This window comes from Oncorhynchus gorbuscha, linkage group LG08 (genome assembly GCF_021184085.1).
Source record: "Oncorhynchus gorbuscha isolate QuinsamMale2020 ecotype Even-year linkage group LG08, OgorEven_v1.0, whole genome shotgun sequence".
Classification (NCBI taxonomy): Eukaryota; Metazoa; Chordata; class Actinopteri; order Salmoniformes; family Salmonidae; genus Oncorhynchus; species Oncorhynchus gorbuscha.
The window spans coordinates 20,710,751-20,735,822 of record NC_060180.1 but is presented as its reverse complement, the minus strand read 5'-3'; the positions used below and the strand labels follow the sequence as shown (position 1 = coordinate 20,735,822).

At 43.2% G+C, this 25,072-nt stretch overlaps 2 protein-coding genes across 3 annotated transcripts in view; one reads left to right on the top strand and one right to left on the bottom strand.

Moving 5' to 3' along the window:
* The window catches only part of LOC124041313, a 29,988-nt gene extending 26,503 nt beyond the window's left edge, over positions 1-3,485 (top strand). Inside the window, exons 7-8 of the mRNA XM_046358772.1 lie at positions 1,302-1,406; positions 1,598-3,485. Coding sequence (XP_046214728.1) covers positions 1,302-1,368 — 67 coding nt within the window. The 3' untranslated portion in view covers positions 1,369-1,406; positions 1,598-3,485. The remainder of the gene's footprint in view (positions 1-1,301; positions 1,407-1,597) is intronic.
* A 7,482-nt stretch (positions 3,486-10,967) lies between these two features.
* The window catches only part of LOC124040785 (cGMP-dependent protein kinase 2-like), a 24,309-nt gene continuing 10,204 nt past the window's right edge, over positions 10,968-25,072 (bottom strand). The window contains exons 12-19 of one of the 2 annotated variants that reach the window (XM_046357882.1): positions 18,407-18,543; positions 16,862-16,951; positions 16,600-16,741; positions 16,341-16,504; positions 15,919-16,041; positions 15,205-15,267; positions 12,439-12,505; positions 10,968-12,329 (exon numbers count right to left, since the gene is read on the bottom strand). In XM_046357882.1, the coding sequence (XP_046213838.1) occupies positions 12,234-12,329; positions 12,439-12,505; positions 15,205-15,267; positions 15,919-16,041; positions 16,341-16,504; positions 16,600-16,741; positions 16,862-16,951; positions 18,407-18,543 (882 nt within the window). In that variant the 3' untranslated portion in view covers positions 10,968-12,233. Of the gene's footprint in view, positions 12,330-12,438; positions 12,506-14,751; positions 15,268-15,918; positions 16,042-16,340; positions 16,505-16,599; positions 16,742-16,861; positions 16,952-18,406; positions 18,544-25,072 lie in introns of those variants that run through there. The other variant, XM_046357881.1, reaches the window with a different exon arrangement.

Here is a 25,072-nt window from a genome sequence, read left to right as displayed (position 1 = left end):
ATACTATACGAAACGTAGCATATCGTACTAAATGGAGTGTCTCGGATTTACGTAGAGAATAATGCGAAATGCTCTGAGACCAGGTTGGGAAATGGTGGAGCGATTTCAGCATAGAGCATCTTTAAATAAAATTACTTTAATATGGCTATTTAAATCAGATAAATACCAATGTGGCTCCAACCTACCTCATTTGTTGAACAAAACACAATGTACTACAACACTAATGAGTTATACATAATGTCATCATGTAGTCCTATTACAATAATAATAATAATGTGGCGCAGTGGTCTACTCTGGGTTTGAGCCCAGGCTCTGTCGCAGCCGGCCACAAACCGGGAGGTCCATGGGGCGACGCACAATTGGCCTATCGTCATCCGGGTTAGGGAGGGTTTGGCCGGTAGGGATATCCTTGTATCACCGCGCACTAGCGACTCCTGTGGCGGGCGCAGTGCACGCTGACTAGGTCGCTAGGTGTACGGTGTTTCCTAAGACACATTGGTGCGGCTGGCTTCCGGATTGGATGCGCGCTGTGTTAAGAAGCAGTTGGTTGGGTTGTGTTTCGGAGGACGCATGACTTTCGACCTTCGTATCTCCCAAGCCCGTACGGGAGTTGTAGCGATGAGACAAGACAGTAACTACTAACAATTGGATACCATGAAATTGGGGAGAAAAAGGGGGTAAAAAAAATAATAATGTACTCATTCTCTAACTGTATCATACTGAATTCATGTGTCAGCTTTTTTTTTTAAACACACAGGAATCTTCATCAACATAATGGGAGTAGATATTTTTAAAAAGATGGATATTTTGGGTTAGAAAATGTTGGAAGCACCAAAACTATATGACAGGTTCTTGGCAAATCATTCCAGATATCGTTTTTATTAATGCGAGTCAGTGGAAGAATTGTGGTATTCTGTTGTTTGAAGGTTGTAGAACATAGGAATTTGGTGGGAGTTGCAGGGCTTGAGGAAAGAACAGCTATTTCTTTGGCCCTTCAACCTATTCCACATGCTGGATGGGGCACTCCTCAGACAGAGGGTGGGAGCTTGGCACGGACACAGACGATTAGCGGAGGGGTTGCCGTGTCAGGTTTGAGGTATGCTGGGAGGAGTTGGAGAATTCCCAATGTATTTCACAGTGGTCCAATGAGATATAGAGATGCTATGCATCATTTATCTAAAGGGAGACCCTCTCTTGGAAATAAACGCATGTGGAAAAAAACATCCTGGTCTCAAGCATTGTGCATAGCTCATTGTAACAGCATTGGCGCACACCAATAACAATGCCCAATTTCCATACAGCCCTGACCTGGGACCAGTGGAACTGCCAGGAAGAAACAGGAACTCCATGGTCGCCTTGGGCCATTAGAACAAACTGGACTTCCAGTGGCCCCAATAACAAAGAAGGTACACAAAGTTCTGAAACAATCAAACTATTGCTAACGTGTAGTGAAACACGTTGGAAGCATGCTGTGAACGTACAAGCACAACTAATTTAGCAGCTATCATATGATTAATGGCCAGCGTATCTTAAAGCTATCCATAGAGGTGAAGAGGCAACACTTTTTAAACACTGAACGTCTTTGTTTTCTACCTAGATACGAAACAGATGGCCCAAAGTGGGAAGAGACAGCCCTGAAGAGGAGGACAAAGTGAAGTTGAACAGATTCTTGACTGGACTGGGATATGATGAGAGTGAAAGGAGGGATGAGAGAAAGAACACTTGTGATGGATGACAACATTTGAGTGAGGAGTGAAAAGAAAACAAAAAGATGGATGGTCATAGACATCTCTCTCTCTTGCGATACAATTCTAAAATAAGGGATTTTATTGTTTCAAATAAGGGAACATTGGTATGTATGTGAGAATAGAGAAGCATTTACTCCACAACGTACCTGAAAACGATATAAATGATTTAATCTTGTACTATACTCGTTTTCTATACAATTCATATGGTAGCTTAATGTCTTCTCTAAATGTAGTTTATTCATTCAGGCTGACATTTCAATACGGTGTGTTGATGGAGCAAACAATAACTCTTTGATGTGGTAGTTTCATCGAAGAAATAGACAATATTCTGGGGTGGAAATAAAGACTTGGATTATCATTGACAGTGATTAGATAGAGTACATTAGAAAAGGCTGCTTGTTGAATCGTGCTTTCGTCTATGGTAAAGTCTGCTCCCAATTGAACATGGCTGCTGCAGAATAACATTATTTACAAATGTCTCGTGATCCATTATGTGAGAGAGAAGTCTACAGTAAGACAAGTCATGCTCCCATGAACAAATGTGAAACATACACATATCGTACACATATCGTACACATATCGTACATATTTCAGAATTGTACTTGCAGAATCTATACAACATATTTAGTGCGATTTATCTTCTTGTTTTGAGTGTAGGCCTATATAGGCTAGGTGTTTGCAATATGGACCATAGATGGATGACAGATTGTGGTATATATGTTGTGTGATTGTGCTGTACATAACACGTGTTCATGTAGTGTGTGTACAGTCAGTATGATTGTACAGGAAGGGAGTTATGTCTGTAAATTCCTATGTCTATATGATGGAAAGCTATCATTATTGGAGAGAGAGGTTCAAGATCCCTAAAGATAAAATAAATAAAAAACTGCTGTCAGATGTTACGATGACATTTTTGATGCATTTCCCTAAGGTATTTTAATGTTCCTGTCAAACATTTGTTAAAAAAACAGTCAATATATATATATTTTTACATCAATTGATATGACTACAAGATGTGATTTACCAGAGTCTGCTGTTGCTTGTTCATCTTCAAGATATATATTGTTTTTGGTCTGGTTTGACTAGCTAACAGTGATTTAGCTTTTCTACATCACTATGAGGTTATTTGATAACAGACAGGCGAAACAAGTGCCACAGTGCTTTGGAAATCTCACTGGGCAACTAGAGAAGGTAGGTTTCACACAAAAACTTTGGAAAGGATTATTAAATTGGCTTTAAAGCCTTGACACCTACCTGAAAAACAGCAGCAGCTAATTTCAACTGCTCAAAACTGTCCATTGTGTAAATGACAGGAATGGAGTTAATCCAATTTTACAAGACACTAATCCCACAGAAAGAACGCAAACAATAGTTAGTTATCCAGTATGTACTTCAGCAACGTGAACTAGAGTGTAGTACAACACTAATGAGTTCTACATAATGTCATCATGTAGTCCTATTAAAATAATCATGTACTCATTCTCTAACTGTATCATACTGAATTCATGTACCTCTAAATAGTCTAATCAAGTAGAATATAAATGTGTTGCAACTGAGAGGCAGTAAAGGCTGTCAATATGTATGATACATTTGTCGGGCTGGTAACTAAAGACAAAAGATAGTGATATCTGTATATTGTATATTGTACAATTTACTGCAATGGATGAAAAATCTCAATATGCATATTGCATCATTATTCAAAATTATTTTTCAAAATAAAGTTGAAATTTCCTAAGACATGAAATGTATGGTGTGCTTCTGTGCTTTTAGTTCATTTTAAATCACTCACTGACCCCTCACAGGATATGAAGCAAATCATGTTAGCTGATCTTGCAAATAAGTGGAACGATACACTCAACTGTGTGTGCTTAGACAGAGATTCCCCTCTCTTTATGATTCATACTAATAAGTAATGAATACTTATTCTCATCCAGGAAGAACTGCAGGAAGCGGACCAGCCTTTTCCAATTAGAGAGGACCTTCACAGCCAGTGACTCGGGAGATTCATACTTCTTTCTGTCCAGGCTGAACATTTGTTGGATAAAAGACAGAATCCGACCCTGAAAACACAGAAGGGTATCTGTCACTATAGAGAAGATGAAGGGAAACTCATTGATCGGGGCTATACATTTGGGTGAGGTTTTTTCCCCCGCCCGAGTAGCCTCGTTTCACTGACAAAAATAAAATTAAACCATCTAGTGTTCAGCGAAATAACAACACTATGTGAAATACAGATAGTCTAGTCAGATAATTAACATCCAATCACATTAAGCGTTACTGTCTCACGAGAATTCCACTGATGTAGCCAAACGTAGCTGTATGTAGCCAAACGTAGCTGTATGTAGCCAAACCTAGCTGCTGCTCATGTTGGTATCTGTACTGATGGCGCAAAAGCCATGACAGGGAGACATAGTGGAGTGGTAACGCACATGCAAGCAGTTGCTCATGATGCCACTTGGGTACACTGCAGCATCCACCGAAAGGCTTGCATGCGCCTGACCGCAAGAAAGACGTTTTGGAAACTACAGTGAAAATGGTTAACTTTGTTAAAGCAAGGCCCCTGAACGCTCGTGTATTTTCTGCACTATGCAATGATATGGACATCGACCATGTAACGCTTTTACAACATTTGCCAGTGTGCTGGTTATCAAGGGGCAAAGTATTTACACGTTTTTTAAATTGAGAGACGAGCTTAAAGATTTCTTTACTGACCATAATTTTGACTTGTCTGACTGCTTGCATGATGACGAGTTTCTCACACGACTGGTCTATCTGGGTGATGTTTTTTCTCGCCTGAATGTCTGAATCTAGGATTACAGGGACTAAATTTAATGTGCGGGACAAAATTGAGGCTATGATTAAGAAGTTGGAGCTCTTCTCTGTCTGCATTAACAAGGACAACATTGTATGATTTTGTGTGTGCAAATTAACTCAAGCTTACGAACAATGAAAAGTGAGACATAGCGAAGCACTTGAGTAAGTTGGGTGCACAATTACACAGGTACTTTCCCGAAACAGATGACACAAACAATGGGATTTGTTATCCCTTTCATGCCCTGCCTCCAGTACACTTACCGATATCTGAACAAGAGAGCCTCATCGAAATTGCAACAAGCAGTTTTGTGAAAATTTTACTTAATCAGAAGCCACTGCCAGATTTCTGAATTGGGCTGCGCTCAGAGTATCTGCCTTGGAAAATCACGCTGTTAAGACACTGATATGCCCTTTGCAACCACGTATCTATGTGAGAGTGGATTCTCGGCCATCACTAGCATGAAAACTAAATACTGGCACAGACTATGTGGAAAATTATTTAAAGACTGAGACTCTTTCCAACACAACCCAACATTGCAAAGTTATGTGCATCCTTTCAAGCACACCCTTCTCATTAACCTGTGGTGAGTTAATCACAATTTTTGATGAACATATAAGGTTTTACATGTAAGATGGTTAAATAAAGAGCAAAATGATTGATTGTTATTATATTATTATTTGTGCCCTGGTCCTATAAGAGCTCTTTGTCACTTCAGATTAGCAGGGTTGTGACAAAAACTCACACTTATGTTTAATAAATGTATTGCCTAGTGTGTGTGTCGCAAGCTTACAATGATGGCAAAAAACAACATTTTAGAGTGTGCTGACCCTGGTGCTAGAGGGGGTATGCAGCTGGAGGTTGAATGTTTGAAGGGGTACGGGACTATAAAAAGTTTGGGAACCACTGTCCAATAGGGTCTCTCGGTCTTCTCAGTATTTTGTCAGTACAAGACCTTTTTTTATTTCTATATTCTTATTTTAAATGTATGTAGTTCTGTCCTTGAGCTGTTACTGTCCTGTATTATGTCTTGTTCTGTGTGGACTCCATAGTAGCTGCTGCTTTCGCAATAGCTAATGGGGATCCTAATAAAATACCAAATGACAAGTCACATACCCTAAGAAGGATGTAGAATTCTTTGGTCTTGCTCTGTGGTCCATAGGCTGCCCACAGGATCACTGGGTCTGTGTAGTCAAACACCTCATACAGATGGTGGTACAGCGCATCAGGCCTCTACGGACACACATGGATACATTACATCAGAACCAAGCTGACATCTCCTGGTAATATGTGGTAATGCATGTACGATAAATGAAAAATATTAATACTACTTGAATGTCTTTTTGCCCACACCTTTCCGGTGTTGATAATAAAAATACAGACAACAGCCATGCAACAGTTTTTTTCTTTCCCATCCTACCATTAAACACTCCCTCTTCTTCTTAATTTGTGACCAGGCATAGAACATCACAGTCTGTGAAGACATTTTAAAACAGACAGTGACAGTCGGGGTGGGTTCACCTTATTGCATGTTGAACGTGAACGTAAAAGTTTCACCTTCACACATACGGTATATCATTGTGATAGGATGTTAAATCGCCTTTAGTAATCTCATTATAAATCAATGCTGAGTGCACGTATCATTTACAACATTTATTTGCTATTGATTATGAGAATTAAAAAAGCGTACTGTTTTCTTAGTGCCCTCTGAGATCCACGGGGTGCGTAGAGTTGGCTTTAAGATGGCTGGAATGTACTCCTGGCATTCCAGCACCTTCAGCACAATGGACTCGTAAAATATGTCATAAAAGCCAACGGTGTGCATCTAGAGATAGCAAGCAGGGAGCAGAGCCATTGTTCAGTGAAATATGGAGGGACATTTTCTCTGGTGTGGATGATGTACAGCAGGGAAAACCGTACTGTTCCCTTCACATCGAAGTCAGGTTTCCACAGACTCAACAGTACAAGTAGGTCTAATAACTTTAGTATTAGTTCACATGGAGCTGTGATGAACAATATTTAACAGACATATACAGCCAGATGTATTGCTATGTGGGGGATGGACAACAAAATAGAACTTAACAGTAATATTAAAAAGAGAGGAATTGAAAGTGGGTATTCATGTTATAACATGATTACAATAGCATATGGTCCTATAAAAGTGAGAGCTTGGATGGTACTGATATAATGCGTCTCCATGGCAGCAGCTCACCCCTGCCTCCTGGCACTCGTCAACGATGTCTGGCCAGTTTGTTGGATTTTCAGTGAATGCCATGAGCTTTTCCCATACCAGACCAAAGCCCTCCGAGCTCTACAGAGATCAACACACAACCAAACAAACAAACACTCAGAGGCTTCTAATGGCATGATTCCAACATGGGTCAGATCTGATATTCACTGTGTGGGGCTTCTGAGGAAAATAGGCTGTTTTCCAATGTCCACCTCCAGAAGAATTCAGGAACAAATGTGCGATGCATAGAGAATTATGAACAAACCCACTGAGAGACATACAGGCCTATTAAACCCACAAGGTCACATAGCAGGGAGAGTTACAACTACTGTTCAAACACTGCGGGGCTTGTCTCGATAAATGCCAAGCTCTTACAGTAGATGGCAGCTAATATAATGGATGCAAGTATTGAATACCTACTGAAGCATTTATTCTCGCGGAACATCTATACTGAACAAAAATATAAACTCCACATGTAAACAGAACAAGTGTTTGTTTCATGAGCTGAAATAAAATATCCCACACATTTTAGATATTCACAAAAAGCTTCTCTCTAAACGATTGTGCACAAATTAGTTTATATCCCTATTGGTGAGCATTTCTCCTTTGCCAAGATAATCCATCCACCTGACAGGTGTGGCATATCAAGAAGCTGATTAAACAGCATGATCATTACATGGGTGCCCCTTGTGCTAGGGACAATAAAAGGCCACTCTAAAATGTGCTGTTTTGTCACACAACACAATGACACAGATGGGTTAAGTTTTGAGGTAGCGCACAATTGGCATGCTGACTGCAGGAATGTCCACCAGAGCTGTTGCCAGATAATTTAATGTTAATTTCTCTACCATAAACCGCCTCCAACGTCATTTTAGAGAATTTGGCAGTACGTCCAACAGGCCTCACAACCACAGACCACGTGTAACCACACCAGCCCAGGACCTCCACATCCGGCTTCTTCACCAGCGGGATCGTCTGAGACCAGCCACTTGGCCAGCTGATGAAACTGAGGAGTACTTCTGTCTGTAATAAACCCTGTTTGTGGGGGAAAACTTATTCTGACTGGTTAGGCCTGGCTCCAAAGTGGGTGGGCCTATGCCCTCCCAGGCCCACCCATAGCTGCGCCCCTGCCCAGTCATGTGAAATCCAGAGATTAGGGCCCATTGAATTTATTTCAATTAACTGATTTCCTTATATGAACTGTAACTCGTTGAAATTGTTGCTTTTATATTTTTATTCAGTAAATTTCCAGAGGGTGTGGTGGATATATTACAAGCTACATACCTTCCCTGCTAAAGATAGTAGCCCTCCTATCAGGCTCTTTCCTGTCTCCTTCAGGAAGTGTTTGGCCTCCGGGTCTCTGAGAATGAGCTTTGGTACAGGAAACAGACATGGATGGGTGACGCTCTGTTCAGCTCTATGTGTCTCTGGCTGACAAATGACTAGTCAGGGGATTGCTTACTTCAAATGCTTGACGGATCGCACTGAGCTTGATGTTGATGAAGGCATCATCCTCACTTTCTGAAAGGTAGGGTCTGTGAATAAAGAGTACAACGGGACGTTTCACCAAGTGTAAATGTTCCTGAGTCATGCTTGGCTTGTCAGCTTGGTTGTCAAAGAGACAAGGTAGTATATCAGCTTTGGACATATTGAGCACTATTGATTCAATTCTTGGCAGAACACTCACCTCCAGGAGTTTGGGTACATTCTCACATCTGTGTCGCCCAAAGAGAAGCTTCTCTCCAAGCACCCACTGCTCTGGAGGTACAGTCGTTTAACAAGGTCACAACAGTACATCCCCTGAATAAATGCAGTATAACGTGTCTTTGGGCCAACTCTGACTCCTCGTACCTCATAGCAAGGGAAATACATCTCCTCTGAGATTGAGTCTTGCTGGGGCATTCCCTCATCTGAACCTGTATGTATTGGGAAGGACCACACTACCTGAGAATTCACATCTTCCTTCCATTCCTAAAGGTATTAGGACTTGCCTTGTATACAATACCTTCTCTTTCTGAGCCAGTCAGAGTCTTGCAGAGAGCCTCAGCTCCCCTCCGGGCCATGTGCCATAGAACTTGCACCACAGGCCTGTCTCTGGGACCCTCCAAAGCAACACAAAACAACATCAATCACGGGTCACCGTTTTCTATTTGTGGATCCCTGATTTCTCTTACATTGTAGATGTTACAATTTTACAGATATCTTTTCTCCCAAAGAAAGGTTGAAATCTTTATTTTTGACTACCTGTTTAGAGGCATTGTTCTCTTGGCTCTGGACCTCTGATGGCTGCGATTCATGAAGCTGGTCAGATGAGGGTGTCATTGCTTCCCTTAAATCTTTGTAAAGTACAATTTCAGTGGTTTACAAAACAGATATTTCTTCAAAGCCACATTTTCAAATAATGCCAATTCAATGACAAAATTACAAGTAATTTCCCACCCCAAAATGACATGCAATGATATTGCTGTAAAAGGTTGTCAGTCTGTCATGCATCTGAAATATTTGTTGTTTTTTCAATTGATTATGATGTCATTGCCATGGCTATGTGACTACATCCAAGAGCAACAACAACCGTGTAAAATTTAAAGAGGTATCAGGTATTGAAAATATGTTTTATTATAAACAGAATAAATATTGGGTTCATTTTGGTAACATCTACAAAACCATATAATGCAATAGAGCTTTGCTCAATAAGTTAAGAGTGCACATTAGTTTAGGAGTTATGTAAAATACAGTAATGACTGCATTAAAAAAATAAAAAATAAAAATTAGTACCAACAACTGTTTAACATGAATGGAAGGGAAATATATCCTTACTCACAAATTTCCAGTACATTCAATGCAATGTGACTAATTATTGTCTCGGTTAAATATAGGGCCCATCTTTCTGTTTTGTATCTACAGTACAATGCATTTTCATTTATAGATCATTTACAACCATAATGACTTCCATCAGTTAGTGATACAATTGTACACATGCCATACTGTATTTTGGGAAATTTTACTCAACTAATTCCCTAAACTGGCCCCTTTGGGAATAAAGTGGATTCATGACTTAATGCACCGTTTTCCCAACCAAGCTGGATCAAACCTATTATATAACAATACAATAATGGCTGTCCTGAGGATTAGTGAGAGAAATTATATTACATATTTTGATAAGACCACCTCAGGCAGATAAGGTATGATCGAAGTACAAAGCATGTGTATAGGTCTGATTATACATTTGATAAACATTTAGAGCACAATTTCAAAAATTAAATATAAACATACACTGCATGGACAAAAGTATGTGGACACCCCTTCAAATTAGAGGATTCAGCTAATTCAGTCACACCCGCTGCTGACATGTGTATAAAAATCGAGTACACAGCCATTAAATCTCCATAAACAAACATTGGCAGTAGAATGGCCTTACTAAAAAGCTCAGTGACTTTCAATGTGGCGCCATCACTTTTCCAATAAGTCAGTTCGTCAAATTCTGCCCTGCCAGAGCTGCCCCGGGCAACTGTAAGTGCTGTTATTGTGAAGTGGAAACATCTAGGAGCAACAACGGTTCAGCCATGAAGTGGTAGGCCACACAAGCTCACAGAACAGGACTGACGAGTGCTGAAGCGCGTAGTGCATAAAAAAAACATCTGTCCTCGGTTGCATCACTCACTATCGAGTTCCAAACTGCCTCTGGAAGCAACGTCAGCAGAAGAACTGTTCGTCGGGAGCTTCATAAAATGGGTTTCCATGGCTGAGCAGCTGCACAAAAGCCTAAGATCAGCATGCGCAATGCAAAGCGTCGGCTGGAGTGGTGTAAAGCTCGTCGCAATTGGACTCTAGAGCAGTGGAAACCCGTTCTCCGGAGTGATGAATCACGCATCACCATCTGGCAGTCCGACGTGTGAATCTGGGTTTGGCTGATGGCAGGAGAACATTACCTGCCCCAATGCATAGTGGTCTGGGGCTGTTTTTCATTGTTTGAGTTTATTTTACTTTTACAGGAAAAAGGGACAGTGCACAGTAATCAACATTTCAGTAAGTACCTGTTTTAGCCAGCCGGCTAATTTTCAACCGCAGTCCCTGGGCAGGTTCGGGCTAGGCCCCTTAGTTCCAGTGAAGGGAACATTGTAGACGATTCTGTGCTTCCTTTGTGGCAACAGTTTGGGGAAGGCCCTTTCCGGTTTCAGCAGGACAAAGCCCCTGTGCACAAAGCAAGGTCCATGGTATGTTTAGATCGGTGTGGAAGAACTTGCCTGGCCTGCACAGAGACCTGACCACAACCTCTTTGAACATCTTTGGGATGAACTGGAACACCACCTGTGAGCCAGGCTTAATCGCCCAAAATCAGTGCCTGACCTCACAAATGCTCTTGTGGCTGAATGGAAGCAAGTCCCTGTAGTAATGTTCCAACATCTAGTGGAAAGTCTTCCAAGAAGGGTGGAGGATGTTATAGCAGCAATGGAGGGACCAACTCCATATTAATGCCAATGATTTTGGAATGAGATGTTTCGATGAACAGGTGTCCACATACACTACATGGCCAAATGTATCTACATTTTGGAAGGCTGAGAACATCCTCGAAGGTTGTCGTTATTGTTTAGGACACAAATTAGGCACATCACTCTGAGGGAAAGAAGGGAAGGGAACACTGCCGCTACTTCGCTCGTCAACTAAGGTGAATTAATTGAGGTGCAAACTGAAGTTGAAAGGAGATTCAGCTTTTCTATTGTCAAACCAATGTGTTTTGCCTTTTGGCCTGCTTCAGGGTTTTTTTCAGAAGTATTGTGTGTGGTATGTATTGAGTGTGATATGGCAAGGACAATTGGTCTGATTTCTGCTACTCATTTAATCACATCATATTTTGTTTAGCTTTTCTCATTGTGATTGGTCCGAGTCCATAAGAGGCTTTTTTGAAATGTATAAAACCTCATTTTGGTTCACTTCTTTAAAAACCTTGAAAAAAGCCAAAAGCAAAAACGCAATGGTTTTAATTGTAACAATAAATAAGCTTTTCTATTGATTTCCATTGTCCTCCATCAGTTGCTGTCTGAGGGAAATAACCCAATGGACTGAGATGAGGGTTTTTGGCACTCAGTCTTTCAATCACTTGATGAATGTCCTTGTTGTCTCATGAGAGTTTCATGTGGCACTTCACACACTGCTCTTCCGGCCAAAAACCTAAAACACAATTCTTAAGGAGGCAATCTTCTCCGTCTGCAGGCAAGAAAGGCAGTAACAGGCAGGCAGTCATGATGTCAAATGTATGGCAAGTACGGCAACCACGGGGAAGAGATGGGATTACAGTATTCAGTCATGGCTGCTTCTGTGGAGTTGATTGTTTTTAAGGCAGATAGCACAGTTCACTGCACTAGCGGAACACTAGCGTCAGGTAGTAGAGGTACACCACCTATATAGACAAAAGGCTTTAGGGTGTAGAGGCTCCAGGGGCACCTCAGAAGTCCTTGTCCCAGCCTGACAGCTCATCTGGTGTCTCCTCCAGCTCTGGGGGAAAGATGTCAAAGTGGCTGTGGTCCATCGGCCCCTTCAGCTGGGAAGAGGAACAGCAAAGAACACCAGTCAGATACAGTCACATCCAAGCACTTCTTTAGCAGCCATGTAGTCTTTTTTTTGGTGGTAAATGTAATATTACACATCACCTCTCTCTTCAGTGGCGATATGAGCTTCTGGCGTCTCAGCCCCTCCCAGTTAAAGCCCTGGAACCACCTGCAGGATGTCACAAAGAGGCAGCTGTTCATTTTCAGAACTACAGATCCCATCATCCCCCAGTGTCTACACTACACCAGAACCAATACAATACAGCACAGTCTGTATACTGTAGATATTGCATATATGCACAAGTTACTCCACAAAGACAGCTCTCACCCTACAGGACCCTGTTTCAAGCAGTGGGAAAAAAATACAATTCTTCTACAGGAAGCCACACACACACACACACACACACACACGAGAATGCAATCATAGCAACACCAAAAACAGAATGGCATCAGTCTGCTAATAGGGTCACTAATGTTTTCATACCATTTCTAACAAATATCATTCGCCTACACAGCACATCTGTCCAAACACAAAACATAAGTCAAAATGGCACTCGCTATTTTAATCATTTGCTCAGTCAGTTGAAAACAAAAGCATATTCCTCCTGCTTCAAACATTAGTGCCCTGATGACTTAAGAAGAAGCCAGCTCTGCCAGTCCTATGGTCTATTAAGGCTCTACTCTGCTGAGTAGGGGGACAACTGCACCCCCCATTCTCACAGCTAATTGCTCCCAGGTGAAAGTGCTGTTTGTTATGCAATACTGCGTGTTGTGACATGATACTGAAGAGGAGGGAGGGAGAGGTGCTCATCACACAATTATTTGCACAGTGCAGTGAGAATTTGACATCAATGGAAGTTGTAATACGGTTCTGATATATTTAGCCCAATGTCTCTAAGTGACTGCTAGCACATACCATTCTGAGAACCATATGTTTCTTAGAGAGTGTGGTTGTCCTATGGTTATTTGCATACAACATTCCCACAACGTTCTGGGTATGGTGCAGGACAGTTGCTTGGCTTTGGAACATTCTCAGCAAATTCAAGGAACTTTACAACAACAAAAAAGTAATTTTCTTGGTATTTCATTAATTTATCAGAACGTTTCTAAAAGGTCAAACATGGTTACATTTAAATTCATATTTGGTCATGTTCTAGGAACGTTCTCCAACTAGTTTGACATTGGGAATGTTCTCAAATAGTTCAGAAAATTTTATTAAGAAACAACATTCTTCCTTGGAATTTCAGTACCTAAGCATAACATTTCCTACAGGTTTCCTCCTAGTTCTATATAAAGTCAAGTTATCATCCCATATAATAGTGAATGTATTGACTGGAGTAGCCTAGCCATACTGGTTGATTAAGGCTACATTTTGCACTTTCTCCCCAACCCCATTCATATAAAACAACAGCTAACCAGTTGGTTGCTCGTTGTAGCCTACTCCTCATTTCGCTAACTTTTAATTACGTAATTTTATTCCATCTTGCATTGCATTAGTGAACTCGGACTACATTTGCTATGCTTTGATTGGCCAACATAAACAACTAGCTACACAAGTGAATGCTACCGGATGGCTACCGGTCTTTTTTTATGGGGCGCATGTCATAAAAACTACATCGAAAAGTTTGTTGTTTTATTAAATTGATTATTTGAAATGTCATGATATATCCTTGTATGTAACAATGTCACATGCATATATTAATTTTCAGTGTTAAAATAGGTCTATACATGTTTGGGCCCAAAAATAAATGCTCACATGAGTATTTTATTATTCAAATAACCGTGCACATCTCTAGTTCAGAGAACATTCTAAGAATGTTATTTTAAAAAACAGTAATCAGAACTTTATGTAAACTTTCAATAAAAAAACACAAGAAAACAGTAACGTTCTAAAAAATAAAAACATATACATTCCCCTCTCGTCAAAACTCTATCCTCACTCTTGTTAAGGGTGTTCAGGTGTGTTGGCTGCGCCCCTAATTGGCCACAGCTGATCTTAATGAGTGCTCGTTTCCTTTGAAATGGGGTCTGTTTGAATAGACTAAAATGAATAGCTTTGTATGAATAAAAAAAAAACATTGTATGTTAGCTCCATCCTGGTGGCGCAGTGGACTCATTACATGGATAGAAAACAGAAAATCATAAGTTTGAATCTCACTGATGCTGTGTCACAATACAAAAATAAGTGTTTGCATTACAAATGAATTTCTCTCTCTGCTTGGAGTTCAAAACAGCTAAACTAAGATAGCAGTGTAATTGAAACATTCAGTGAACATATTTAAAAATGTTGTTCAAAACATTCACTAAATTTGGAGAATGTTCATAAAACATTATTTACTTACCTTCAAATAACCTACTTTTTCTGGTCTCAGAAGGTTAATAAAACATAATATCTCCCAGGAAGACTTTCAGGGAACCATAGTAAAATGTTCTCAGAACCTCCCTGCAACCTAAAACTTTTGTTCCCAAGACAAGCAACATTTCCTTCCATTCTTAGAATTTTTATTTTATTTTTAAAATCGGTCAGGAAACACATGACTTCGTTCCGAGATCCAATGGGAAACCAAAAACATACGGTTCCACAACTTCCAAGGAACCAAATCTGCTAGCTGGGTAGCCAACTGGTTATGAAGGCACCACTGAGCAAGCTGTTAAACCTGGGCTGGATTCGAATTGCATTGGACCAGAAATCCATCAATGGATTAATCCGTTAAAGAACACCAATGACAAATGATATATTTCAATAGTGCTTGTATCCCTGTATGGTGCATAATTAGTATCACAATAGCTGATGAGTGTCTAGGATATTGGATCTGTCTAGGAGCAGAGTGGTGTTGATGATGCTTCATTAATAAGAAGTGGACCAACTTGTGTTTCTTAATGTCGATGATGCCGTTCTTCTTATTACCAAGCCTGTCCACAGGGTTAAGCCTAGGAGAAGGAAATGATGCACGGGTCAGTTATTGTTGACAACCATCTGGACAAACAGAATGCTGATAATGTGATTGCAGCTAATACCCTAAACACATGAAAGCAGATTGATATTGTACAGTAGATATGACGCAGACTGTTTGATTCAAAGCTGGTCTGGTTTGACATGTGATTTCCTGATGACATCAATGCAGGCCACTCATGGACCAATTACTCGCAATGGTTTTTGTCTGGTCAATTACTACAGGCCCAATTGCTGTGTGACTGAGCTGGTCAAAGGGTTTGAAACATGGTGCTCACTAGCATTATCCAGTAGCCTATCGGTACAATATAAACATGTAATTTTGTCATCTGAAATGGTGATGCAAATAAGGGTTGCACTACATAGTATTGTTTTTTGTGTTGGCTTTACCTCAAACAATGTAGACAGACAGATACACTGCTTAGTTCATTCAACTACAGCCTCTTATCATCAGAGGCACAATCCCCTACTGGGTTAATAGGCATAGCCTAAAATCTAAAATTTCCCATCTCCCCAAAAAGTGTGTGTTTGTATGTGTGTGATTAATAAAAATGACTAATAGTAAGCTGTCCCTGACAACACTTCTATTGGCAAGCAAAGCAGCAGTTTGTAATGCTACAACCACATACTTGCAGAGTCTCCTGATAAGGTCATCGGGGCGCTTGCTGATCCTCTTGGGGAAGTCAACCTTTTCAATCCCATGGAGGACCATGGTGTAGATCTTAATGGGGTCAGTTCCGGAAAAGGGTGGACTAAAATACGTACAAAACAGAAACTTAGGGTTCCTGTTAATGGTGACTATATAAAAAAAGACATGGTTTCATGGACATGCTGGAAACACTTAAACAGCCCAATGCAGCCCAAAAAGCTATCTCAAATAGTCTCTCATACACTCAACCTCGCCATGTCAAGCTGGTTACCATGGTTGCCGAATGGGGCCCTAATGCCTAATGGCTCCTCTCAAAGTGAAGTGTTCGTAGAGACAAATTCAAGAGCAGCACCATTTTTACTAGTACTGTGAGCCACATGTCAGACTGTCATAGTGACTCACCTGCCAGTCAGTAGCTCAAAGATGAGGATCCCCAGAGACCAACAGTCAGCTCCAAAGTCATGGCCCTTGTTCATGATGACCTCTGGAGCCACATACTCTGGGGTCCCACAGAACGTCCATGTCTTCTTCCCCAGGCCTATCCTCTTAGCAAAACCAAAGTCTGCCTAAGGAAACAGACAGATACTGTAACATGAACATACTGTATATGACTATGTACAAACAACTGAAAATGAGCAGTGATCAAATTAAGGTCTATTACCATTTTGACATAGCCTTCTGCATCCAGTAGTAGGTTCTCAGGTTTCAGGTCTCTGTAGATGATTCCTCTGGCGTGGAGGTAGTCAAAGGCTTCCAGGACACAGGCAATGCAGAAGCGGGCTGTCTGCTCCTCAAAGGAACTCCTGTATCATAGTCAAGACCAACATTCAGACACATACTAGGACTTAATACTGATGATTGATTGGCATCATTGATTCCAGGCTTTTGGGTGTTTTCGCAGATGTAAAACAACCTGCACTCACATGTCCCGTAGTACACTCCACAGCTCCCCACCCAGGCAGGCCTCCAGTAGCATGTACACATATTTGTCATCTCGGAATGTCCGAAACAACCTAGAACACAAAGTGACATTTAAGAGGACTTAGTGCACAAGGACCATCTGAACAATACTAACGTTACTGTTCTGGAGTTCTTAAAGACATGAATTATTGACAGAGGTCTTCTGCTCTGCAGTATATTTCTTTGGATGATGTACTTTTAAGCAGTTAAGCTGCCATTTGTTTCGCATTGGACCTGTTTGTCAATTGAGGCCCAAAGAACAACTCTAGGAAAGCAGATGGAGAGAAAGGACCATTTTGAGAGAGGGAAAAGAGAGAAGTGTGAGGATGGTGATGGCCATCAAATGGAACTTTCCTTTTCCTTTCCTCCTTCTGGGTGGCAGTTGGAAGCTGTGTTTGCCCAGGACCTTTGTCCTTGAATGTCAGAGGGCAAATAAATCAAACCTCAGTCTACACTCAATGTTGAGACACAAAACAAACGGACATTGTTTAAAGGGACTCCTTAGCAACTCCTCCCGGACCATAGAACATGCAGAGGGGCATCTCTCCCTCTCTCTTAAGAGGAAAAAGTTCAAACTTTTCTTTTATGAACCACTTCTTATCTCAAGGTCAACACCCTTCACTTCCACAGTCCCCTATTAATCTGAGAGCTGACCGAAGATACAAAGGCTTGTCTGTATGGGCTATTCAGTGAAATGAGACCTTTCACTTTCAAGTCATGGGAGTCATGGCAATGGAACCATATCGCTTGGGGAAAAAACGTCCCCTTGTCGAAAACTCAAGATCATGTGCATAATATTTGTAAAAAAATCATACAACTCTTAAAAATCATCGACAGTTTGTAGGGAAGACTACTGCCTCATTTATATTACACATTTGACTTTCTGTTTGAAACCGCACTCTAAACATGCATTATTCATATACTAGATGAATACAATACATGCTTTATTAATTTCCATTGTGACTAAAAACAATCACTCTCTTCTCTGTTTCATAGATCTGAACGACAATGAATTTGTCCTTCACTCAACTGTTCATTTATGCATTCAGCGGACACACGAGGTCCTACTTTGCATAAATCGACCTACTGCGATTGCATGATATTGTATGTCCTTTTTCCTCAAACAGTACAAGAGCATCTTTCAAAAAGCAATTGGTGAAAGAAAATAGAGTGCAAAACCTATGAGATGTTTTACATGGGAGGCCTTGTAAACATCAATATGGCTTGTCTCCCTCTTGCTCTTGGGGTGAACGTGATTGTGATAAGGTCCATTTCACTGTTTCATTCCAGGTGATAGCAGTCTGGATGATTGGGTATATTGGAGATCATTCACACTGCTACAAACAGGTATCGTGCAAAGTACACTGGGAAAACCATGTCAAAGATTGAAGAAAAGCATGAGTAAAACGCTTTGAATGTTTACAATGCTTTGGGGACTCTGTAATGGGCATTGTTGTCTGAGGATAAACCTTGAGGATCAGAGAGCAGCATGAGCACATGACGCTGACCTGACTATGAAGTGTGAGTTGGTCTGCTGAAGGATGTTCTTCTCAGAGTAGATGTGCTCCTGTTGTCTTGTGTCCACAATGTGCTGCTTTTTAATACACTTCAGAGCAAATGTGGTATCTTCATCTCTCAGTTTCACCTGCAATAAAACAATTACTCATATTGTTTACATATACACCGAGTATACCAAACATTAGGAAAACCTTCCTAATATTGAGTTGCACCCCCTTTTTGCTCTCAGAACAGCCTCAATTCGTTGGGGCAAGGCCTCTAGAAGGTGTCGAAAGCGTTCCACAGGGATACTGGCCCATGTTGGCTCCAATGCTTCCCACTGTTGTGTCAAGTTGACTGGATGTCCTTTGGGTGGTGGACCATTCTTTATACAGACAGGAAACTGTTGAGTATGAAAAAGCCAGCAGCATTGTAGTTCTTGACACAAACCAGTAAGCCTGGCACCTACTACCATACCCTGTTTTAAAAATATATATCTTTCACCTTTATTTAACCAGGTAGGCCAGTTGAGAACAAGTTCTCATTTAGAACTGCGACCTGGTCAAGATAGAGAAAAGCAGTGTGACACAGACAGCAGAGTTACACATGGGATAAACAAACGTACAGTCAATAACACAAAAGAAAAACTCTATATACAGTTTGTGCAAATGTAGTAAGATTAGGGAGGTAAGGCAATACAATACATAGGCTATAGTGGCGAAAAAAATTGCAATTTAGCAATTAAACACTGGAGTGAAAGATGTGCAGAAGATGAATGTATAAGTAGGGATACTGGGGTGCAAAGGAGCAAAAAAATAAATAACAACATTGGGATGAGGTAGTTGGGAAGGCTATTTACAGACGGGCTATGTACAGGTGCAATGATCGGTACGCTGCTTTGACAGCTGATGCTTAAAGTTAGTGAGGGAGATATAAGTCTCCAGCTTCAGTGATTTTTGAAATTAGTTCCAGTCATTGGCAGCAGAGAACTGGAAGGAAAGAGAGCCAAAGGATGAGTTGGCTTTGCAGGTGACCAGTGAAATATACCTGCTGGTGTCATGTTTGTCATTTATTATCATGTCTTGTCCCTGTGCTCCCCATTCTATTCGTTTCCCTCTGCTGGTCTTATTAGGTTCTTTCCCTCTTTCTATCCCTCTCTCTCCCCCTCCCTCTCTCACTCTCTCGCTCTCTCTTCTCTCTATCGTTCCGTTCCTGCTCCCAGCTGTTCCTATTCCCCTAATCATCATTTAGTCTTCCCACACCTGTTCCCGATCCTTTCCCCTGATTAGAGTCCCTATTTCTTCCTTTGTGTTCCGTTCCTGTCCTGTCGGTTCCTTGTTTAGAATTCACTGTGCTGTGATTGTGTATCGCCCTGTCCTGTCGTGTTTTTGCCTTCATCAGATGCTGCGTGTGAGCAGGTGTCTCTGTCAGCTACGGCCTGCGCCTACCCAGCGACCTGCAGTCTGTGGCCGCTTCTCCTGTTATTCCCCTCTACAGACTAGAGGATTTCTGTTATTCCCTGTTTGGACATTTCCTGTTAAGGATTCAGGATTTGTCGTTTTCTGTTTGGACTTGAATAAACTCTGTTTCTGTTAAGTCGCTTTGGGTCCTCTTTCACCTGCATGACAGAAGGAACCGACCAAGGAATGGACCCAGCGACTTCAGACGCTCGTTACACTGCCGTCGAGATCCAAGGAGCCATGCTCGGCAGACACGAGCAGGAATTGTCTGCTGCTCGCCATGCCGTGGAGAACCTGGCCGCTCAGGTTTCCGACCTCTCTGGACAGTTCCAGAGTCTACGTCTCGTGCCACCTGTTACTTCCTGGCCTGCCGAGCCTCCAGAACCTAGGGTTAATAACCCACCTTGCTACTCCGGGCAGCCCACTGAGTGCCGCTCCTTTCTCACGCAGTGTGAGATTGTGTTCTCTCTCCAACCCAACACATACTCTAGAGAGAGAGCTCGGGTTGCTTACGTCATTTCACTCCTTACTGGCCGGGCTCGAGAATGGGGCACAGCTATCTGGGAGGCAAGGGCTGATTGCTCTAACAAGTTCCAGAACTTTAAAGAGGAGATGATTCGGGTTTTTGACCGTTCAGTTTTTGGTAGGGAGGCTTCTAGGGCCCTGGCTTCCTTATGCCAAGGTGAACGGTCCATAACGGATTATTCTATTGAGTTTCGCACTCTTGCTGCCTCTAGTGAGTGGAACGAGCCGGCGCTGCTCGCTCGTTTTCTGGAGGGACTCCACGCAGTGGTTAAGGATGAGATTCTCTCCCGGGAGGTTCCTTCAGATGTGGACTCTTTGATTGCTCTCGCCATCCGCATAGAACGACGGGTAGATCTTCATCACCGGGCTCGTGGAAGAGAGCTCGCATCAACGGTGTTTCCCTGCTCCGCATCGCAACCATCTCCCTCCTCTGGCTTTGAGACTGAGCCCATGCAGCTGGGAGGATTCGCATCTCGACTAAGGAGAGGGAACGGAGGATCACCAACCGCCTGTGCCTCTATTTGGAGTTGCTGGACATTTTGTTAATTCATGTCCAGTAAAGCCAGAGCTCATCTGTAAGCGGAGGGCTACAGGTGAGCGCAACTACTCAAGTCTCTCCATCAAAATCCTGTACTACTTTGTCGGTCCATCTACGCTGGACCGGTTCGGGTGCTACATGTAGTGCCTTGATAGACTCTGGGGCTGAGGGTTGTTTCATGGACGAAGCATGGGTTCGGAAACATGACATTCCTTTCAGAGAGTTAGAGAAGCCTACGCCCATGTTCGCCTTAGATGGTAGTCATCTTCCCAGTATCAGATTTGAGACACTACCTTTAACCCTCACAGTATCTGGTAACCACAGTGAGACTATTTCTTTTTTGATTTTCCGTTCACCGTTTACACCTGTTGTTTTGGGTCATCCCTGGCTAGTATGTCATAATCCTTCTATTAATTGGTCTAGTAATTCTATCCTATCCTGGAACGTTTCTTGTCATGTGAAGTGTTTAATGTCTGCCATCCCTCCCGTTTCTTCTGTCCCTACTTCTCAGGAGGAACCTGGCGATTTGACAGGAGTGCCGGAGGAATATCATGATCTGCGCACGGTCTTCAGTCGGTCCCGAGCCAACTCCCTTCCTCCTCACCGGTCGTATGATTGTAGTATTGATCTCCTTCCGGGGACCACTCCTCCTCGAGGTAGACTATACTCTCTGTCGGCTCCCGAACGTAAGGCTCTCGAGGATTATTTGTCTGTGTCTCTTGACGCCGGTACCATAGTGCCTTCTTCCTCTCCGGCCGGGGCGGGGTTCTTTTTGTTAAGAAGAAGGACGGTACTCTGCGCCCCTGCGTGATTATCGAGGGCTGAATGACATAACGGTTAAGAATCGTTATCCGCTTCCCCTTATGTCATCAGCCTTCGAGATTCTGCAGGGAGCCAGGTGCTTTACTAAGTTGGACCTTCGTAACGCTTACCATCTCGTGCGCATCAGAGAGGGGGACGAGTGGAAAACGGCGTTTAACACTCCGTTAGGGCATTTTGAGTACCGGGTTCTGCCGTTCGGCCTCGCCAATGCGCCAGCTGTTTTTCAGGCACTAGTTAATGATGTTCTGAGAGACATGCTGAACATCTTTGTTTTTGTCTATCTTGACGATATCCTGATTTTTTCTCCGTCACTCGAGATTCATGTTCAGCACGTTCGACGTGTTCTACAGCGCCTTTTAGAGAATTGTCTCTACGTAAAGGCTGAGAAGTGCTCTTTTCATGTCTCCTCCGTTACTTTTCTCGGTTCCGTTATTTCCGCTGAAGGCATTCAGATGGATTCCGCTAAGGTCCAAGCTGTCAGTGATTGGCCCGTTCCAAGGTCACGTGTCGAGTTGCAGCGCTTTTTAGGTTTCGCTAATTTCTATCGGCGTTTCATTCGTAATTCGGTCAAGTTGCTGCCCCTCTCACAGCTCTTACTTCTGTCAAGACGTGTTTTAAGTGGTCCGGTTCGCCCAGGGAGCTTTTGATCTTCTAAAAGAACGTTTTACGTCCGCTCCTATCCTCGTTACTCCTGACGTCACTAGACAATTCATTGTCGAGGTTGACGCTTCAGAGGTAGGCGTGGGAGCCATTCTATCCCAGCGCTTCCAGTCTGACGATAAGGTTCATCCTTGCGCTTATTTTTCTCATCGCCTGTCGCCATCTGAGCGCAACTATGATGTGGGTAACCGTGAACTGCTCGCCATCCGCTTAGCCCTAGGCGAATGGCGACAGTGGTTGGAGGGGGCGACCGTTCCTTTGTCGTTTGGACAGACCATAAGAACCTTGAGTACATCCGTTCTGCCAAACGACTTAATGCCCGTCAAGCTCGTTGGGCGTTGTTTTTCGACTCGTTTCGAGTTTGTGATTTCTTACCGTCCGGGTAGCAAGAACACCAAGCCCGATGCCTTATCCCGTCTGTTTAGTTCTTCTGTGGCTTCTACTGATCCCGAGGGGATTCTTCCTTATGGGCGTGTTGTCGGGTTAACAGTCTGGGGAATTGAAAGACAGGTTAAGCAAGCACTCACGCACACTGCGCGCCGCGCGCTTGTCCTAGTAACCTCCTTTTCGTTCCTGTTTCCACTCGTCTGGCTGTTCTTCAGTGGGCTCACTCTGCCAAGTTAGCTGGTCATCCCGGTGTTCGAGGCACTCTTGCGTCTATTCGCCAGCGCTTTTGGTGGCCGACTCAGGAGCGTGACACGCGCCGTTTCGTGGCTGCTTGTTCGGACTGCGCGCAGACTAAGTCGGGTAACTCTCCTCCTGCCGGTCGTCTCAGACCGCTCCCCATTCCTTCTCGACCATGGTCTCACATCGCCTTAGACTTCATTACCGGTCTGCCTTTGTCTGCGGGGAAGACTGTGATTCTTACGGTTGTCGATAGGTTCTCTAAGGCGGCACATTTCATTCCCCTCGCTAAACTTCCTTCCGCTAAGGAGACGGCACAAATCATTATTGAGAATGTATTCAGAATTCATGGCCTCCCAGACGCCGTTTCAGACAGAGGCCCGCAATTCACGTCACAGTTTTGGAGGGAGTTCTGTCGTTTGATTGGTGCGTCCGTCAGTCTCTCTTCCGGGTTTCATCCCCAGTCTAACGGTCAAGCAGAGAGGGCCAATCAGACGATTAAATACTACGCAGCCTTTCTTTCAGAAACCCTGCGTCTTGGGCAGAACAGCTCCCCTGGGCAGAATATCGCTTCCTTCGTCTGCTACCGGGTTATCTCCGTTTCAGAGTAGTCTGGGTTACCAGCCTCCTCTGTTCTCATCCCAGCTTGCCGAGTCCAGCGTTCCCTCCGCTCAAGCGTTTGTCCAACGTTGTGAGCGCACCTGGAGGAGGGTGAGGTCTGCACTTTGCCGTTACAGGGCACAGACGGTGAGAGCCGCCAATAAACGCAGGATTAAGAGTCCAAGGTATTGTTGCGGCCAGAGAGTGTGGCTTTCCACTCGCAACCTTCCTCTTACGACAGCTTCTCGTAAGTTGACTCCGCGGTTCATTGGTCCGTTCCGTGTCTCCCAGGTCGTCAATCCTGTCGCTGTGCGACTGCTTCTTCCGCGACATCTTCGTCGCGTCCATCCTGTCTTCCATGTCTCCTGTGTTAAGCCCTTTCTTCGCACCCCGTTCGTCTTCCCTCCCCCTCCCGTCCTTGTCGAGAGCGCACCTATTTACAAGGTACATAAGATCATGGACATGCGTTCTCGGGGACGGGGTCACCAATACTTAGTGGATTGGGAGGGTTACGGTCCTGAGGAGAGGAGTTGGGTTCCGTCTCGGGACGTGCTGGACCGTTCACTCATCGATGATTTCCTCCGTTGCCGCCAGGATTCCTCCTCGAGTGCGCCAGGAGGCGCTCGGTGAGTGGGGGGTACTGTCATGTTTGTCATTTATTATCATGTCTTGTCCCTGTGCTCCCCATTCTATTCGTTTCCCTCTGCTGGTCTTATTAGGTTCTTTCCCTCTTTCTATCCCTCTCTCTCCCCCTCCCTCTCTCACTCTCTCGCTCTCTCTTCTCTCTATCGTTCCGTTCCTGCTCCCAGCTGTTCCTATTCCCCTAATCATCATTTAGTCTTCCCACACCTGTTCCCGATCCTTTCCCCTGATTAGAGTCCCTATTTCTTCCTTTGTGTTCCGTTCCTGTCCTGTCGGTTCCTTGTTTAGAATTCACCGTGCTGTGATTGTGTATCGCCCTGTCCTGTCGTGTTTTTGCCTTCATCAGATGCTGCGTGTGAGCAGGTGTCTCTGTCAGCTACGGCCTGCGCCTACCCGAAGCGACCTGCAGTCTGTGGCCGCTTCTCCTGTTATTCCCCTCTACAGACTAGAGGATTTCTGTTATTCCCTGTTTGGACATTTCCTGTTAAGGATTCAGGATTTGTCGTTTTCTGTTTGGACTTGAATAAACTCTGTTTCTGTTAAGTCGCTTTTGGGTCCTCTTTCACCTGCATGACAGCTGGAGCGTGTGCTACGGGTGGGGGCTGCTATGGTGACCAGTGAGCTGAGATAAGGCTGGGTTTACCTAGCAAAGACTTCTAGATGACTTGGAGCCAGTGGGTTTGGCGACAAATATGTAGAGAGGGCCAGCCAACGAGAGCATACAGGTCGCAGTGGTGGGTAATATATGGGGCTTTGGTGACAAAATGGATGGCACTGTGATAGCAAATTGGATGTAGTCTGAGTAG